Source organism: Neomonachus schauinslandi, chromosome 3 (assembly GCF_002201575.2).
Source record: "Neomonachus schauinslandi chromosome 3, ASM220157v2, whole genome shotgun sequence".
Classification (NCBI taxonomy): Eukaryota; Metazoa; Chordata; class Mammalia; order Carnivora; family Phocidae; genus Neomonachus; species Neomonachus schauinslandi.
In genome coordinates, this window is record NC_058405.1 from 149,769,496 (window position 1) to 149,788,517 (window position 19,022).

At 42.2% G+C, this 19,022-nt stretch overlaps 1 protein-coding gene across 3 annotated transcripts in view; it reads left to right on the forward strand.

The window, feature by feature from the left end:
- The first annotated feature begins 3,944 nt into the window (after positions 1-3,944).
- Positions 3,945-19,022, forward strand: part of NAB1 (NGFI-A binding protein 1) — a 46,848-nt gene continuing 31,770 nt past the window's right edge. For 2 of the 3 annotated variants that reach the window (XM_021703051.1, XM_021703052.1), the window contains exons 1-2: positions 3,945-4,372; positions 15,188-16,025. In XM_021703051.1, the coding sequence (XP_021558726.1) occupies positions 15,207-16,025 (819 nt within the window). In that variant the 5' untranslated portion in view covers positions 3,945-4,372; positions 15,188-15,206. Of the gene's footprint in view, positions 4,373-15,099; positions 16,026-19,022 lie in introns of those variants that run through there. The other variant, XM_044913690.1, reaches the window with a different exon arrangement.

Consider the following 19,022-nt stretch of genomic DNA (forward strand, 5'->3'; position numbering starts at 1 on the left):
TACATCTTAAAATTCTACAGTGTCTTAAAATGCAATGTCTGAAGATATGCATTTTTTTTTTTAGAAGAGCAAGTATTTTTAGAGTCATGGCTCTTGAAATGATCAGTATTAAATATATTCTTACCAGCTTACCTTTAAGAAACTAGTTTATAATTGCAGTATTTTAAAGTAGTCAAATCTCCATACAGTTAAAAATCTACTTAATCTACAACAGACATCCAAAGCTTTAAATTTCATATTGCAAAGTAAGGGTAATTTTAATTATATTTCTGGTAATATGAATATTATACATGACTCAGTTAATTGAGGGCCACCACCACATAGAGTGGAAAATTCGTTAAGTATAGAATTGTTCTGAGGCGGTAATAGGAGAACCGGAGGATACCATTATATTCTTGTAGGTCATAAGCCATAATATTATTCTTTCTCTCCCCTAAGAACATTTTAAATCTATTATGAATTCTTTTGTTTTGAATCACTGAAGCATTTTAAAGTAGGAAATCTTTCTGAAAGTAATAAATTAATGCTCTTTCAGTGAAATTTTCACTCAAATGTCAGAACCACTACCAAATTTGTACTTTTTTTTTTACTAAAAACTTTTTTAGTTTCATAACGTGGAAAAGGTTTTGTCCAAAGAACTCCTTATTTTTGCAAATGTACTAATCAAGTACTTAAGTATTTTTTTTAAAGATGTTATTTATTTGAGATAGAGAGTGAGAGAAAGCGCACCAGGGGAGGAGGAGGTGGGGAAGGGTAGAGGGAGAGGGAGAAGCAGACTCTCTGCTGAGCAGGGAGCCCAAAGTAGGCCTCAATCCCAGGACCCTGAGATCATGACTGGAACTGAAGGCAGACGCTCAACCAACTGAGCTACCCCAGGCACTCCTGAAGTACTTTTAATAATAATATTTTAAAAATCCTGGCACCGCCTGGGTGGCTCAGTCGTTAAGCGTCTGCCTTCGGCTCGGGTCATGGTCCCAGGGTCCTGGGATCCAGCCCTGCATCAGGCTTCCTGCTCGGTGGGGAGCCTGCTTCTTCCTCTCCCACTCCCCCCTGCTTGTGTTCCCTCTCTCGCTCTCTTTCTCGGTCAAATAAATAAATAAAATCTTAAAAAAAAATCCTGTTAAACAAATACGTTATTGAATTCAAGAGAAGTATAAGACACACTTACAGGATAGAATGGGATATGGAACAATCAGAATCTATAATTGCTACCTTATGGGATGGAGTGCCTTTCCCTAACAAACCACCAGGGCCTGGCAATGGGAGATAACTCTGTGTGTCCAGGGTGTGGGGAGGGGGTGGAACCAGAGGTGGTGTTTAGGGTGGCATGGGTGACAGAAGTGGTGAGGAGGTCAGTAGGAACCATGCTTCTTTATTTGAGTTGTCTCAGATGCAGATGAATGCCTCCATTCTCTTTGTGAACAGCCATACTGACTACACTGTTGTCATACGGACACTGTAGACATAGAGAACTGGATGCCTAAAAGCTTAAAAATTTATCTTTTCTTCATTTTCCTTCCTCCCACCACTTCCCCCAGCACCAGAGAGTGTTTAAGGCAATGCAAAGTGGGCCAAAAATACCATTCTTAATGTGGGAAGAATATACTATCTAAACGTGCCCAGAAAACAAACAAGAGGGGATTTTAGTGTTTAACTGTAGAAATACAGTAGCCCCAGATTTCACTTTCCATGGTTTCCGTAACCCATGGTCCAGAAGTAGATGACCCTCCTTCCGACATAACATCAGAAGGCCAACAGTAGGCTGAAACTATGTCACATGCCTAGTCATTCACCTCACTTCATCTCATCACCACAAGAAGGGTTAGTATAGCACAATAAGATATTTTGAGAAAAAGAGACATTTATGTAACTTTTATTACAGTATATTATTATAATTGTTCTATCGTATCATTAGTTACAGTTGTTAATCTCTTACTTGCCTAATTTATAAATTTATCATAGTTACAGGAAAAAATATATATAGGATTTGGTACTATTTGTGGCCTCAGACATTCACTGGGTGCCTTGAAACCTCTCCCCCATGGTTAAGGGGGAGCTATTGTAACTAGTCACAAGGCAGAAGAAAAAATATCTGCCTTAACATATTTCCTTTTCAGCATCATGTTCAATACTGGCCAAACACATACAGGCTCAGGAAGAGAATTTAATGTCGTTTCCGCCAACTCTGAAACAATTCTACTGGGAGGCTCAATAGTCCAGGTTAAGACTGGTCATTTCGTGACTTGTGAATTATTAATTGTACAAATTTACAGAAGAAAATCTGGAATCAAGATTCCAGAGAGAAACTAGAATTTTGCAGATTTCATTGCTTGAAAATTTCTTAACTGTATCTTTCCACGAAATTGTCTTTATTTTATAACCTGTTAACTGTCTCTTTAGCAGAACAAGGTCCACAGCAGCAAAACCATGACAATCAGGCTAAGACAAACCTCCAGCGGTGATTTCTTCAGTTGAACAATTTGAGGAAGCAAGCATGCTTATTCATTTGATACATCAACACAACTACTTCATACAGAACCTTTCGCTCACACTGGAAAAAGAGGCTTAATTATATACATCCCATTGTGGTATTACTCATTCTTTCAACATGTTTTTGAAAAGAAGAAAAGAAGAAAAAAAAAGTTCACTAATAAGGTCTTTTTCTTTCAATGTTATCATCCCATCCGTTGCTGCAACATAAAGATGTGGTATGAAGAATTTCCCATCTCAAAGAATGCCTTGTATCCCCACCAGCAAAGTAGGCACACTCTGGGAGGCCAGCCAGGATGTGGGAATGGCTTCCTATAAAACTGGATTTCTATATGTATGTTAATACGGGATTCTACCTGTATTTGCAGTAGTTGTAGATTTTCTAAATGTGTTCTATCCTTCAAGAGCACATTGCTAAAATTCGGGGAATTCTTTCATTTTCTCGTTTTTGCAAAGAGAAGATAGATTCTAAAATTTCCTTTTTTTTTTGGCAATAGTTGAAGTACATTTATGGAGGTGTTTCAATACTTTATTTGGTTAGAAAAGTTTATGCAAACCAAACTCAAAAATTCTATAGAGTGCCTCGGGAACTCTATTTTAATATACCCCAGGACTGTTCTAAGCGCCATCGGATTTCTTCACCATGGAAATAGAAAATATTAACCAGTAAAATAACAGGCAGTTTTTCAGGAGGGCTGAGAAGGGTGGAATTAAGTTACCCAGCAAGCAAGACAATCGTCAAAGCTGCACTTCGGGTTTGTCGGTTCCCACTCTTCCCCTCCTCCCCGACTCCCAACGCCGAGACAGAGCCGTGGAGGGGCAAGATGGGCGAGGCAGAGATTCTCTAGAATCCCCCGTTTTTTCTCCAGCGCTGCGCACCTGCCGCCCCCACTCCGTGCGGTCGCAACCAACTTCCCGCAGGACGCCTGGGACCGAAGGGCAAGGGGCGCACCTGGCGCACCAGCCTCCCCTGCGGGGGCGAGCTCGGCGCCCAGATTAGTGGGCCGAGGGCGCTTTCTATTTTTTTTCAAGTCAGCCTCCCGGAGGATGTTGGATTTGGCGGGGTGTGCTCTTTGAAATACTATATTGGGAACCTCACACATTAAAAAAGAATTTTTTTTTTTTTTAAATTGCAAATCTTCCCGGTTCACTATGCAGCTGGAGAGCAGGCCCGAGTTGGTGTCCCCTCCCGCCCTCCACCCCCGCTTCCCTCCTTCCCGCCCCCTCCCCCCGCCCGGAGCGGGACTCGCGGGAGCCGCCCCCTCCCGAGCGCCCACTTGGTTCCTCCCAGCTGCCGTGTGAATGGGCCGCCCTCCGGGTTCCGCGGAGGGGGCGGCGGGAAGAGGCCGAGCCCGGGCCCCGGCGGCCGCCGCCCCCGCCCCCGCCCCCGCCCCGCGGCGGCCCACGCCGGGATCTGCGTCACTCGGCCGCGCGTGGGCGGGAGCCGGAGCGGCGAATGTAGCAAGAGCGGAATCTCCCAATGTGACAGCGCGCGGGGGGTGGAGGCGGCGGAGGCGGGCGGGGGAGGGGGAGGATACAGTGCGCGCCGGGAGGAGAAGGGAAGGGAGGAAGACGGAGGACGCGGCGGGGGAGGTGCCGCTGCCACCGCCCGCGCGCCTGAGCCCGGAGGAGCCGCCGCCGCCGCCAACGCGGCCGAGCGGAGCGCCGTCGGGGCTGGCGGGCAGGAAGAAGCGGCGGGTCCGAGCTGGGGGGGGAGCAGGGAGAGCGCGCCCACCACCTTCCCTTCCCCCCTCGATGGGAGCGGGGGCGTCCCGGCCACCGCAGCCGCCTGAGGAGGGAGAGCTGGGGGCCGTCACTTCGGAGTTGGGGCTGAGCCGTCCTCGCGGGAGAGCGTGCCAAGACCGCTGCAGCCGCTGGCCGAGTACGTACCTGCTCGCTGTACGCCAAGTACGAGACGCGTTGGCGCTCGTGCGGCCGCGGGCGAACTTGGGGCGGCAGAAACGCCGGGCCGCGCGGGCACTCGGGGGCCGGCGTCCAGGGGAACGGGCCCCGCGCGGCCGCCACCGGAAGGAGAGGGCGGCATCTGGATCGTGTGGGCGATTCCCAGAGTAATTCGGTGCGCCGGGGCAGCGAGAAGAGGGCGAGCAGGGCAGCGGGCCTGAGTTGCGCGTCTTCCCTCCCGAAAAAGCCGGGGGGTGCGAGTCCATTCTCCTAACGCAACTGGGGTCGTCGCGCGGGGCGCGGGGGTTGCGTGGTGTATTGTGCGTGGTGGGTGCGCGCGCCGGCCCCCGAGTTTTGCAGCTATCTTCCCCAAGGCCAGAATCTTTTTGTTGGTTTGTTTACTTTATTAAAATGTTGCACTTACAGTCTTAGTTTTTGTCTTGGGTATCCTCTCCTTCTGAATATAGTTTTATAAAAGCGGAAGGAGAGTTTTGCTTGGAAGTGGCTTACAGAAACTTGGCACCAAGGTGCAGGGAAGCGAGAGACTCGTGCTCGCTAAGGCCGAGTGTGGAATTTGCAAACACATGTGGGACATACAAGCCTTGATGCAGAGTTGTGTGACCGTATTCATGGAGAAATAAAGTGCAATCAGATTTATGATTTTCAACCTCAGTGTTCACAAAATTAAGATATGAAACGATACTTCCAAGTAAGCCTAAATGTTCTAAGATCGGAAAAGGATAATTGAGTTGGAATATGCACGAATAGGTTCTGCATACCAACTTTGCAGCAGGTGATCAGAAGGAATCTTTGACTTGCGTATAGGTTTATCCCACTCCTTGAGATCCGGCGGGCATGGAAAATTGGGGGGTAGCTGTCAATATAAAATTTCTTGAGAAAGAGTTGATTTGGAGTAACCTGTCACTACCAGTTGGTTTGCCAGTGACTGTCTGCAAACTTAAGGAGTGCAAAGATCAGAAGCTGAGAGGGAAATTCTCAGATCTTGTTTAAAAATATTTTGGCAGTTTTAATAGATAATATTAGATTGCATAGGAACAGAGGAACGGAATTTAAAATAGATTAGTCACGTAGGAAATGCTAGGCTGTTTTGTTAGAAAAGTGTGCACACAGTGAATTACCTTCTTAGATTTTCACTTTTTTGAAAATTTTCCCTTGTAAGACATACCAAATTATGACACGTCATAATTTATATGTGGGTTTCAAGACGAAATACTAGAAAAGGGATGCTTAGGATTTATTTTGGGGTGGAGGTTGATATTTTCCTGAAGACTTAAAAGAACTGCTTTCAATCTAGTGCCAGTAAAAGTGGCTCTTAGATTCAAGGGTATCCATTTTCCTCCATTTTTCAGTATTGAGACATCTTAATATTGTCCTTTAAATTTAAAAATTATGTTTTCCTTACGGGTATTAATATGCATATAAAGGTTCTTTTAGGAATACATGGCTGTCTGGCAAGGTCAGCCTTCTTTATTCTTGTTTGGGTGTTGGATGCTGGACAATTAGGTCTTGAAAGAAAATAATTTTAAGGAACCATTGGAAAGTTTCTTGTTTTAATTTTATTAGTTAAGGATCTTGTACGAAAGTTAATATGCTGTCCTGGTATTGGAAACGCTTCATATTCCTTGGCTCTGGTGATTCCCTGTTATATGTGAATGAATCAATAATAAAAACATTGAGGCATTCTAGATTTTTTATTTTATTTCATTTTGCCTGCTAATTGTGGATGTAATTAAAATGACAGAAATCCTTAGGAATACTATAGCTGATAAAAGGAAATTTAGTGAGTTTATATGTCTAATAAATAATTTGATATATTTAATAAGTAATTTGCATCTTCTTTTAGAGAATTATTAAATCAATTATCTCGACTAAATTAATTTAAAATTCTCCCTTTTTGTGACTAGTAAATAACACCCATCGTCCTATAGGGAAGTTAATATATTTTCATTCCCCTGGTTAGAGAATCAGTTAAAGTATTTGGTATTTTAATCACACTTTAAGGACATAATGGTTTATTGTTCAAGATTTTGGGGGTTTGCACTGTGGATGCTTTGAAAGAACAAATTAAATGTATTACAAAGTGGGAGAGACCTTTGAAGAATCTGTTGCTTGAACTTTAAATATTTAAAGTAAAAGGTAGTTAGTTGGATGGAAACAGATATGTGTCAGTTTTTGTGTCTCTTGACCTAAACTCTGTTCTAAGACTTGGGCCTCCTCTATCCCATTAGAAGTCTTTTTGTTTTGTTAGTGCTGTTCATGTGCATCATGAATATGGTTTTATGTTACTTTCATGGGAATGAGCTTTCTTTTTTTAAGATTTTATTTATTTGAGAGAGATTGAGACATCTGTTGATCACGAGCAGGGGGGAAGGGTAGAGGGAGAAGCAGACTTCCCAGTGAGCAGGGAGCCCGATGTGGGACTCTATCCAAGGACCCTGGGACCAATGACCTGAGCCAAAGGCAGATGCTTAACGACTGAGCTACCCAGGCGCTCCGGAAACGAGCATTTTATAATATGTTTTGAACAATCTAAGATCCTGCTAATGTATAATTGTCTTGCATATGCATATTTCATCGTGGAGTTTATTAAATATATTAAGGAATAAATAATACCCTTTCAAGCATAATATAAGATTCTTAGCCCCTTTGTTTTGGATTTAATTTTATCTTATCTGCTTCTTTCATTCTTTTTAGTGGAATGAAGAATAGTAGTTATGATATTAAATGCAAATTTTCTTTTTGATCTGACATGTTCAAAAACTAGTACAATAGTAGAATATACTCTCTTAAACTTAATGAAACAAGTGGGAAATCTGAGAAGTTGGTGCTGGAAAAAATAGTAATCCTCATCTTGTCAGAATTCTCACAGCTAAAACATGGCATTAAGCTTTCAAATTGTCATTTCTCCAATACCTTGTATTTAGAGGGCTGCACAGTTAATTTGCACAGTATGTTAATTTAATTTTAAGGAGAAATTTCTGGAAAAAGTACGCCTTCTACATGCTCAGAGGACATTAATGTTTGTTGAATGACTTGTCTGATGGTTGATTGAAGAATTTCTAGCCATATCCTGTGAAGGGATCTGTAAGACATTTTTTCCTCCAGGTTTATTCAGAATTCAGAAAAAAATCAATGGAGGGTACATTTTAAGTTCTGCAAATTACCATTAATTCATTAGGAGCTATATGTTTAACTCATAGCTATGATAGTAATAAGATGCTGAATATTTTAAGATCACTGAATGCTTACTAATAAATTTGTCTAGGTAAATTATTTGGTACTTGGAACATATAAACACCAACTCTTACAATCTGAAGTAACCCATGATGTAGCTGAATTTTATATTTAATTATTTTAGCTTGAGTTCTAGCACTAGGACAGAAGTTTGGAAGAATTCATTTCCTAGGCTTAAGACTTATCCTTCCCTAAGCCAACCTCTGGCTTGTCATAAACCTTTTCCGGTTCAACCTGTAGTGTACCCACTACTCCCTTCTCACCAGGCCCCTTTCTTCCAAACTTGGTGGTGCTTCCAAGGCTTTAAATGCGGCTCTGCCCTCAGTTTCCTTATTCCTTCCGTACCATTTCCAGTCCCTGTCTTTCATTCCTTTAGCGTGCACTGGATCTCTATCTAGATGTTAAAAGGAAAACAGTCTGGTGGAACTAATTCACCTTAATCTGTAAATGACTCATGAGCTAACTCTTCCCAAATTTTTTTCACATTTTTTATAAATCTGTAAGAGGCTGCTGTTAACTTAGACAGTTTTAAAGTAAAAATTTCAGGCTCTGTTGGGAGGAAGGAATTTATAGTCCTTTGCATAAAAAATAATTCAGATCTTACTGGGATTCTGCCCTTGCTTTCTCCTCACTCCTGAAGAGTCTCTGTTCTTTGGAATGCCACAGACTTCATAAAAGTGTTTGTATACTGTGTGTGTGTGTGTGTGTGTGTGTGTATTTCCTACATAAAGAAGAGGAGGATTCAAGAGTAGTGATTATGAATCCATTTGATACTTGTTTTGTTTTGTTTTTTTTAAAGAATTTATTTGTCAGAGAGAGACAGCGAGAGAGGGAACACAAGCAGGGGGAGTGGAGAGGGAGAAGCAGGCTTCCCGCAGAGCAGGGAGCCTGATGCGGGGCTCCATCCCAGGACCCCGGGATCATGACCTGAGCCGAAGGCAGACGCTTAACGACTGAGCCACCCAGGCGCCCCCATTTGATATTTGTTATTTGTGGATAACTTATATTGCATTTTAACTTACAGGAACAAAGAAGGAAAAAACCTAGAATCTTTATGATCTTTTAAAATGCTGGTGTTGGGACTGGACTAACACATGAAGTATATTATAGTAGTAATCACATGTAGTTCCTGTTCTGGGAATACATCCTTAGGTCTTTTGGAAAAATAGCCATGTTATGGAAATCCAAATACAGCCTTATAAGAAAGAAGTATTGAGGATGAGAGAATGTAAAAGCTTTTAGGAAAAGTAGTAGCTAGAGATGGGTCATTTGGACACCATTGGGGCACCAGTTTACACAGAGAGCATTCCTTTTGGAATATGAAAGGAGACTGCTGATCAGATTCTGTCTCAAAGTTGGGTTTCATTCAACAACAACCTTTATAGAGATGTTATCCTACATTGAACACTTGGCTGGAAGTGGGGGATAGAAGATGAATGAGACCCAGTTTCTACCCTCAGGGAGCTTATATCCTCTATTCTGCAGAGCCTGGTGAGGTTGCGTCTTTATTCCATGGCTCCTTATGTATAACACTTAGCATAGCATTTATCACAGTGTTTAAGTGTCTGCTTATTTGTCTTCCTTCATCCTCTTAGCTCATTCTCCACGAAGGATCATTTGAGTAAGTGGGGAAAAAAATGAGAGAGAAAGTAGTGAAGGGTTCAGAGAAGGGACAGGACACCTACACCAAGGGGGTGTGGGAAAGATTTTATGGAAGAGGCCAGTGGAGGTGGGCAGGAGGGAGTATGCCTGGCACAGGGGCTGGGAAGTGGGAGGCACATTGAAGGAATGCCCGGTGTATCTGTTTGGCATAAGCACAGGGCCATGTTAGGGATCAGACAGAAGGCTGGAAAGGTATAGGTTTGGGTCTGGGATGCCTGTAGGAGAAGTTTGGGTATCTTTCTCTTTGCAATGGGGAAATTTGCACAGGTGGGTAAAGAGCCACACCTGTACTTTAGGAAGATAAAGTTGGTATTGCAGTGGGAGGTGTATTGAAGGTAAGGAAGCTGTTTTCAAAGTTGAAGCAAGAAGCAGTGAAAACTAGAATTAGGTGCTTTTGAGGCAGAGAAAGAAAAAGGATGGCGATGTGGCTTAAGGAGATGAAGATTTGAGGAAGGAGGAAGAAGAAGAAAGCACAAAGATGAAAGAGTAGTGATGCGACTAAAGAAGAGCATTGGGAAGAGTAGATTTGGGATGCCGGAAGAAGGGAGGAAAATAGATACTTGCTTTTGGACTTAAAAAGTTGAGATTTTGACAATCTCCAGGTGGTAGTCGAAATGCAAAATTATCAGAAAAATGATTTGTGCTGATGGTTCTCAAACTTGTCCATTATGAAGATCACTCTTTAAAAAATTACAGATGTTCACTGCTACTTTTTCTTTTAGTATTTGTTGATTGAGAATACGTATACTGTAATGATGACAGCTACTATGAATTCGGTTATGCTTTTAAGTGAGTTTATAAGGCAGGGAAGAGATCATAGTGTGCCATTAGCAAAGTCAGGTAGAGCGCATTGTCAAGCTGTAGAGAGGTTAGAGGGAGAGGCCAGTGATAACTCAGTAGTTACTTGAGAGCTTTGATCGAGTCCTAGGACCATAAGGTAGACTGAAGCTTCTTGGAATGGTTTGAGGCAGTGAAGGCCTCTGTCCTACACTGAATCCCCACATCCCAGCTTGGAGAATGTCAGAGAAGTTTTACTTCCCATAGGCATATTGAGTGCTTCCTTGTGGTTTAAGGACAAAATAGGAGTTGACCAGTCAAGTTTTCTGGGCCAAGCTAACCCCTTATTTCATTGAGCAAGTTTGAATCTGACAGATGACTGATCCTACCCGGTTAGGAGGCACAGTTCTGTTTTGTTTTATTTTTTAAGGTTCTGGAACAACCATTACCATTTAAAATAGATTAATGAATAACAAATGATAACAAATGACAACAAATGGCCTTAAACGAACGAATTGTTGCTTAATTCCTCTTCCTCTGGAACTGACCAGGCTGGGCAGTGTTTAAGCTGGTGCAAGTGGAGATTGCTGTGTATAGGTAGCAGGTCTTTGGTTTGGATTTTGAATGCAGTAAAAATTAGTAACTGGTTTCTCTTAACTGTGGAATTCATGAAAAGGTCAGACTCAGCATGGTTGTTACAGCATCCTGAAAAGGCCAGGTAACAGTAGTTTTCAACTGAGTATTTACCTCTACTATTAGCTACCTCTTTATAGTGTTGTTGTTACATCTTCTCCTATCTACTTCAGAGTGAAGAGCTGCAGCTAGAGGCTTGCTCTTGATTTATGTGACCTTCATGTTGAAGCATGAATAGATACAGCGTTTGTAAAAACAGAAAATCTCATCTTTTAAGAATTTTCTTTTAAATCAAATCAAGTTAATGTATGAAGTGGTGGGTGTTTAAATGATCACAACAGGCTTTTGTACGAAACTGAAACATTTTCCTAAAGCAAAAGCTTAAGGAGAAAACTCCTTTCCCAGCAGTAAGTCTGGGCCCTTAGAAGCCTCTTGGGACTGTGACTAGCTCACTTATGTCTTTCATCTGGTATCTTGACTTTGGAAATGCACACTTGGTCCTATCAGTCATTACAGAGATAGTATAATAATTACTACCTTCTTTTTTTTTTTTTTTTTTAAAGATTTTATTTATTTGAGAGAGAATGAGAGAGAGAGAGAGAGCACATGAGAGGGGGGAGGGTCAGGGGGGGAAGCAGACTCCCTGCTGAGCAGGGAGCCCGATGCGGGACTCGATCCCGGGACTCCAGGATCATGACCTGAGCCGAAGGCAGCCGCCTAACCAACTGAGCCACCCAGGCACCCTAATTACTACCTTCTTATTGGTACTGCTTTCTTACCCCCTTAGGAACTAGGGGGTTTCCTTTCTTTCTGGGTAAAGATGAGAAAAGGATAAAAATTGTGAAATTAATTATTTCCAAAATTAGAGACATTTTAGAAGAATAAAACTTAAATTTGGGTCTTTAATTCTCCTTAAGTTTCTCTTTTATGTTTATCTAACATATTTTTTTCTTATTGCTAATAAAAAGATTCAAAAACTATTCTTACAGATTTTTTCACATAGTCTTTCCTCTGTTCCATAATTTTGGGGAGCACATATGATGAGATAATTGATGACACCATAAACCTTGCAAGGTTATAGCCCTCCTAAAAAAAAAAAAAAAGATTGTGTGAACACGGGGTTTGACTGATGAATCACTGACCTCTACCTCTGAAACCAATAATACATTATATGATAATTAATTGAATTTAAAAAAAGATTGTGTGCATGCGCACATGTGTGGTTATATGTGTATATGTATTTTTTTTTTATACTCGAGTTGAAAGCCTTTGAAGCTCTTGCATTAGGTGTATGATGGGAAAGGAAGTTTCCTTTCTCCTCCCTCAGACACTTTCTAGAAGTCCTTCCATTTGGTATAATACAGTTCAATATAGACTTTAACTTGTGTCTATAATTCCCAAGAGTTGTCTTTTTGTGGGTTAGTGTCCAGTGGGATGATACACACTCTCCCTGGAGAGTCTCCCTGGAGTGGGACGGTAAGCCTCTGTGGGTGATTTAGAAGATGCAAGAATGTTTTTATCCAGAGGGGTAAAGTGGCCTGAACCTAAAGGTAGATTTAAAGAATCTGGATGATCACGGAACATGTAGGAGTTTGTGGTGCCCAGAAGGTATACTAAATAGGGATCTTCTAGTGTAGCTTGCCAGATTTGCCAAATCATGGGAGTCTCCTAAGATACAACTCAGTGACCTGGGAAATTGTATTTTTTAAAGATTTTATTTATTTGTCAGAGAGAGAGAGCACGCACAAGCAGGGGGAGTGCTCTGGCAGGCAGAGGAAGAGGAGACTCCCTGCTGAGCAAGGAACCTGATAAGGGACTCGATCCCAGGAGGATCATGACCTGAGCAGAAGGCAGACCCTTAACCAACTGAGCCACCCAGGCATCCTGGAAATTTTATTTTTTATTAGCACTCCAAGTGACGGTCCTGGGTGCTAGCAGAAAGCTGCTGCTCCCCAATTCAATCTTTTTTTGGTATCTCTCGGGAAGTCGTCAAGTCACCTGGAAACACCCTTGTAAAATAAGGACCATAAAATTTGAGGAGGTCACTAGTTGATCAGAGCAGATTGTGGATGACACAGAGGTTCCTGAAGATGGGGCTTCCCGGAAGTCAGTCCTTAGGGTTGTAGGGAGATACGTTCTCCTTGAATGGGATGACTGAGACTAGAATTTTGATAGCATTCTGATTGATGGCATAAAGAACAAGTCCCAGATTTGGTGACCTCCTGGCCTTCAGAGATGTTCCTGATATTCCTCTGCTTGCCTTATCTCCCAGTTAACTGTTGCTCTGTACTATTTTGAATTAAGAGTGGAGCTTCCATTTTCCTCTGATGTACATATATATTCTTTTGCCCTTCTGTAATTTTCAACATAGAGAGCCACAGGGTCCTTTTTAATTCTAAATGTACAAGTTGATTACAACATGTTTGTGTCTCTTAAATGGAAGTACTTGGCCAACTCCTCTTCGTATGTGGGAGGTCTCCAGGCAACTGTGAATAACTTTTAAAGGCTGCTAAGAGGTCAAGAAGTGCTTTGCTGGGTCTTGTTCTGTCTCTTTAAAAGCAGGCTTCTTGGTCTTGATTGGGCCCTAAAATTATGTTTCTTCCTTGACTCTGTCTTGGGCTCTCTGTTGCTTCTTTGGAGGGCTCTTCCACCCTCCTCTGCTCCATCCTTTATCTCTAACCCTTATACACACTGAGATTCCAGTCTGTTACTTTGCATGCAGGGCAGATCTATTGAAGCATTCTACCTTACGCCATTTTCAGGTGCCAAATGTTTATTTTTTATAGCGAGAGCAGGAACACAAGCAAGGGGGAGTGGGAGAGGGAGAAGGAGGAAGCAGGCTTCCCGCTGATCACGACCTGAGCCGAAGGCAGACACTTAACGACTGAGCCACCCAGGCACCCCCAAGTGCCAATGTTTAAAAGAGAGTCCCATCATCCTGATTTTTTCTGTACCCCGATGCCTGTCGCAGTTCTTAGACTCTCAGAGATGTAATCCCATGGTCAGTCTATTACTCTTTTCTTCATGGACTCACAAAAAAGTGTCAAAAAATGGTAGCCATTTCCTTTCCTTCATCACTTGTACCTAAGTGATCACCAAATCTTGTCATTTATTTCTTCGAATTTTTCCTGCTTTTTTTCTCAGTTCTTAAATATACCACCTATCTTCTCACCTCCAATTCACACTGAAATCCATTTTCCTCTGCCTACCAGACTAATCTCGCTAACTTTTCTTTATAAAATGGGAATTATTATACCAGTCTCGCAGGGCTGCTGCAAGGATTACAGATCTTTTTTTTTTTTTTTTAGTTTTTTTTTTTTTTTTTTTAATTTTTTTTTTTTTTTTTGACAGAGAGAGAGACAGCAAGAGAGGGAACACAAGCAGGGGGAGTGGGAGAGGGAGAAGCAGGCTTCCCGCTGAGCAGGGAGCCCGATGTGGGGCTCGATCTCAGGACCCTGGGATCATGATCTGAGCCAAAGGCAGATGCATAACAACTGAGCCACCCAGGTGCCCCAGGATTACAGATCGTCTTGACTTACAGTTGGGATTACATTCCAGTAAACCTATCATACGTTGAAAAATGTTATGAGTTGCATTTAGTGCACCTAACTTACTGATCATGATAGCTTAGCCCAGCCCACCTTAAATGTGCTCAGAACACTTACCTTACCTTGCAGTTGGGCAAAATCATCTAACACAAAGCCTATTTTATAGTAAAGTGTGAATATCCCGTGTAATTTATTGAATACTGTTCTCAAAGTGAAAAACAACGCTTGGTATGGGTACGGAATGATTGTAAGCACATCGGTGGTTATCCTCAATTGTGAGGCTGACTGGGAGCTTTGGCTCACTCTTGTTACCTGGCATCACAAGTATCACTAGCCCAGGAGAAGATCACAATTCAAAATGGTATGGTTTCTACTCAATGCGTGTGGCTTTCACACCATCATAAAGCTGAAAAAGCGTTAAGTTGAACCTGTAAGTTGGGGGCCATCTGTAGATGTAAAGTGTTTATCATGTTGTCTAATGCAAAATAAGTATTCGGCAGATGGTAGCATAAAATACTTATTACCTCCTTCTGAATATGATTATTCTTGGCTTCACCTTCCATACCATGGAAGCAAGCAGTAAAGTGAATAGTCAAAAATACGGGATGTAGAGCCCTTTGAGAGCCTTCGTTTGAGTCCTTAGACTTCTGCTTAACCAGTTGTGAGATTTCAGGCAAATTACTTATATTCTTTATATTTTTCACTTTAAAATGGAAACAATTATACTGACCACTAGGATTGGTAGAAGAAGAAAATGAGATAACTTTTGTGGAGGGGGAATGCTTCCTTAACAGCTGCTTTGCAGATGCGCCTTGTTTTTGTTCTTCCCGTACTGCATTTGTGAATCCTGTAGTGTCTGACAAGGAGGTGTAAGAATTTTGGAGCAAGTGTGATGAGTGTTTCCTCTCTTCTTCTTGCAGGTTAAGTCCATCCACAGTAATGGCCGCGGCCTTACCCAGGACCCTGGGGGAGTTGCAGCTGTATAGAATATTACAAAAAGCCAATCTGCTTTCTTACTTTGATGCCTTTATTCAACAAGGTGGCGATGATGTGCAGCAACTCTGTGAAGCCGGAGAAGAGGAATTCTTGGAAATCATGGCACTTGTGGGCATGGCTAGCAAACCCCTTCATGTTCGAAGGCTACAGAAGGCTTTGAGAGACTGGGTTACAAACCCCGGCCTTTTCAATCAGCCGCTGACTTCCCTGCCTGTCAGTAGCATACCCATCTATAAGTTACCAGAGGGGTCACCAACGTGGCTGGGAATATCCTGCAGCAGTTACGAAAGGAATAGCAATGCCCGGGAACCTCATTTAAAAATCCCCAAGTGCGCTGCCACCACCTGTGTGCAGAGCCTGGGACAGGGGAAATCCGACGTGGTGGGGAGCTTAGTGCTGCACGGTGTCGCTGAGTCCAGACTCTGGCAAGGCCACCATGCCACCGAGAGCGAGCACAGCCTCTCCCCAGCCGACCTGGGCTCCCCAGCTTCCCCAAGAGAAAGCAGCGAGGCGCTGGATGCCGCTGCCGCGCTCTCTGTGGCCGAGTGTGTGGAGCGGATGGCCCCCACGCTGCCGAAAAGTGACTTGCATGAAGTGAAAGAGCTGCTAAAAACCAACAAGAAGTTGGCCAAAATGATTGGTCACATCTTTGAGATGAGTGATGATGATCCACACAAAGAGGAGGAAATTCGAAAATACAGTGCAATATATGGCAGGTTTGACTCAAAGAGAAAGGATGGGAAACATCTCACGCTTCATGAGGTAAAAGCCCACGTTTTTCTTTGTATGTATGTGGTGTGTTTTGCTTCTTAGAGGTAAGTTTGGAAATATTTTGCAGCAAAGGAGATGCGCTCCCTGAAAACAGTACTAAACACCTTTAGGTGTTAGCAAAATATTAACTCTTTCATGAAAATAGACCATATTTTTTGTGTTAGGGTGTTTTTGTGTTGAACTCAAACGTGCTGAGCATTGGAGCTACAGTGTAGGGTGACTTTTGGAAAAGTGTCAGAATTTAAGCAGTGAAAGCATAAAGTCTTTGCACTTAAAGGCAGTTTGTTTTTTAATTAAGAAATAAAATAGGAGGGCGCCTGGGTGGCTCAGTTGGTCAAGCGACTGCCTTCGGCTCAGGTCATGATCCTGGAGTCCCGGGATCGAGTCCCGCATCGGGCTCCCTGCTCAGCGGGGAGTCTGCTTCTCCCTCTGACCCTCTTCCCTCTCATGCTCTCTCTCATTCTCTCTCTCAAATAAATAAATAAAATCTTTAAAAAAAAAAATAAAATAAAGTAGGATTTTCAATTATAACCATTCATTTAAAGGGCATTTGGGGCGCCTGCATGGTTCAGTCAGTTAAGCATCTGACTTTTGATTTCGGCTCAGGTCATGATCTCAGGGTCATGAGATCGAGCCTTGCATAGGGCCCCACGCTGGGCCTGGAGCCTGCTTAAGATGTCTCTGCCCCTCCCCTCTGTCTTTTAAATAAATAGGTAGATAGATCAATAGATAGCATTTTTGTAGATTTTAGGAAAAAAAAGTGTAAGAAAATGACCAGAACTCAAAAGTAATTTTCAGCTAGCATAGACAATAAAATTATATTAGATGAATGTTGTAAGTATTATTATGGGTTTGAAAATTGTTTGGGTTTGACATTTGGCATTAAAATTCTCATCATTGTATATTTGTAGCACTCTATCCAGAAATATTCTCCTTGAGTAGAAGAATGCATACATACCTCTTTTGCATGTATTCCCTTTTTCTTCTAGTCCATCTGGTCAGTGCATCATTTTTACCATGGAGCGCAAGTATAAGCTTAAGTCTGTTCTGATATGTTTTCCCACAAGTAGAATGACCTTCCCTTTCCTTTCCATTTTTACCCTACATACACTACTGTCATAGTAACTTCAACATTTTATTGTACTTATTTGTAGACTAGTCTGTTCCTCACAGTATACTTTGGTTTTCTTCAAGGCAGAGATAATGTCTCATTCATTTTTATATCCTCAGGGTCTAACACCACTATACATGCTTGGCAAATAAATGCATTTTCAAAGTTAAAAAGGCTATTTTATTTTAATTAATTTATTTTTTAAAATTTTATTATGTTATGTTAGTCACCATACATTACATCATTAGTTTTTGATGTAGTGTTCCATGATTCATTGTTTGCATATAACATCCAGTGCTCCATGCAATACATGCCGCCGCCGTGCTCTCTGTGGCCGAGTGTGTGGAGCGGATGGCCCCCACGCTGCCGAAAAGTGACTTGCATGAAGTGAAAGAGCTGCTAAAAACCAACAAGAAGTTGGCCAAAATGATTGGTCACATCTTTGAGATGAGTGATGATGATCCACACAAAGAGGAGGAAATTCGAAAATACAGTGCAATATATGGCAGGTTTGACTCAAAGAGAAAGGATGGGAAACATCTCACGCTTCATCTTTAATACCCATCACCAGGCTGACCCATCCCCCCACCCCCCTCCCTTCTGTAACCCTCAGTTTGTTTCCTGGAGTCCAGAGTCTCTCATGGTTTGTCTCCCTCTCTGATTTACCCCCCTTCATTTTTCCCTTCCTACTACCTCTTTTTTTTTTTTAAACATATAATGTATTATTTGTTTCAGAGGTAAAGGTCTGTGATTCATCAGTCTTACACAATTCACAGCGCTCACCATAGCATGTACCTTCCCCAATGTCTATCACCCAGCCACCCCATATCCCGCACCCCCCCACCCCTCCAGCAACCCTCAGTTTGTTTCCTGAGATTCAGAATTCCTCGTATCAGTGAGATCATATGATACTTGTCTTTCTCTGATTGACTTACTTCGCTTAGCATAATACCCTCTAGTTCCATTGACATTGTTGCAAATGGCAAGATTTTGTTGTTTTTTGGTTTTTTTTGATGGTTGCATAATATTCCTGTGTGTGTGTGTGTCTGTGTGTGTGTGTGTGTACACACCACATCGTCTTTATCCATTCATCTGTTGGACATCTAGGCTCTTTCCATAGTTTGGCTATTGTGGACATTGCTGCTATAAACATTGGGGTGCACATACCCCTTTGGATCACTATATTTGTATCTTTGGGGTAAATACCCAGTAGTGCAATTGCTGGGTCGTAGGGTAGCTCTATTTTCAACTTTTTGAGGAACCTCCATACTGTTTTCCAGAGTGACTGCACCAGCTTGCATTCCCACCAACAATGTAGGAGGGTTCCCCTTTCTCCGCATCCCCGCCAGCATCTGTCATTTCCTGACTTGTTGATTTTAGCCATTCTGACTGGTGTGAGGTGGTATCTCATTGAGGTTTTGATTTGGATTTCCCTGATGCTGAGTGATGTTGAGCACTTTTTCATGTGTTGTTGGCCATTTGGATGTCTTCTTTGGAAAAATGTCTGTTCATGTCTTCTGCCCATTTGTTGATTGGATTCTTTGTTCTTTGGGTGTTGAGTTTGATAAGTTCTTCATAGATTTTGGATACTAGCCCCTTATCTGATATGTCATTTGCAAATATCTTCTCCCATTCTCTCCCATTAATTTGGGAAAAACTGACATATTTATAATAACGAAAACTCCCATACAGTAGTATAGTATATATATTTACGTATTTACATCTTTTATATTTGTCAGTAATTTTATAGTTCTTTATTCACATATCACATAGGTTTTGCACATTTCTTTTTAGGTCAAAAACTACGTAGTATGGGGTGTCTGGGTGGCTCAGTCCTTAAGCATCTGCCTTCTACTCAGGTCATGATCCCAGGGTCC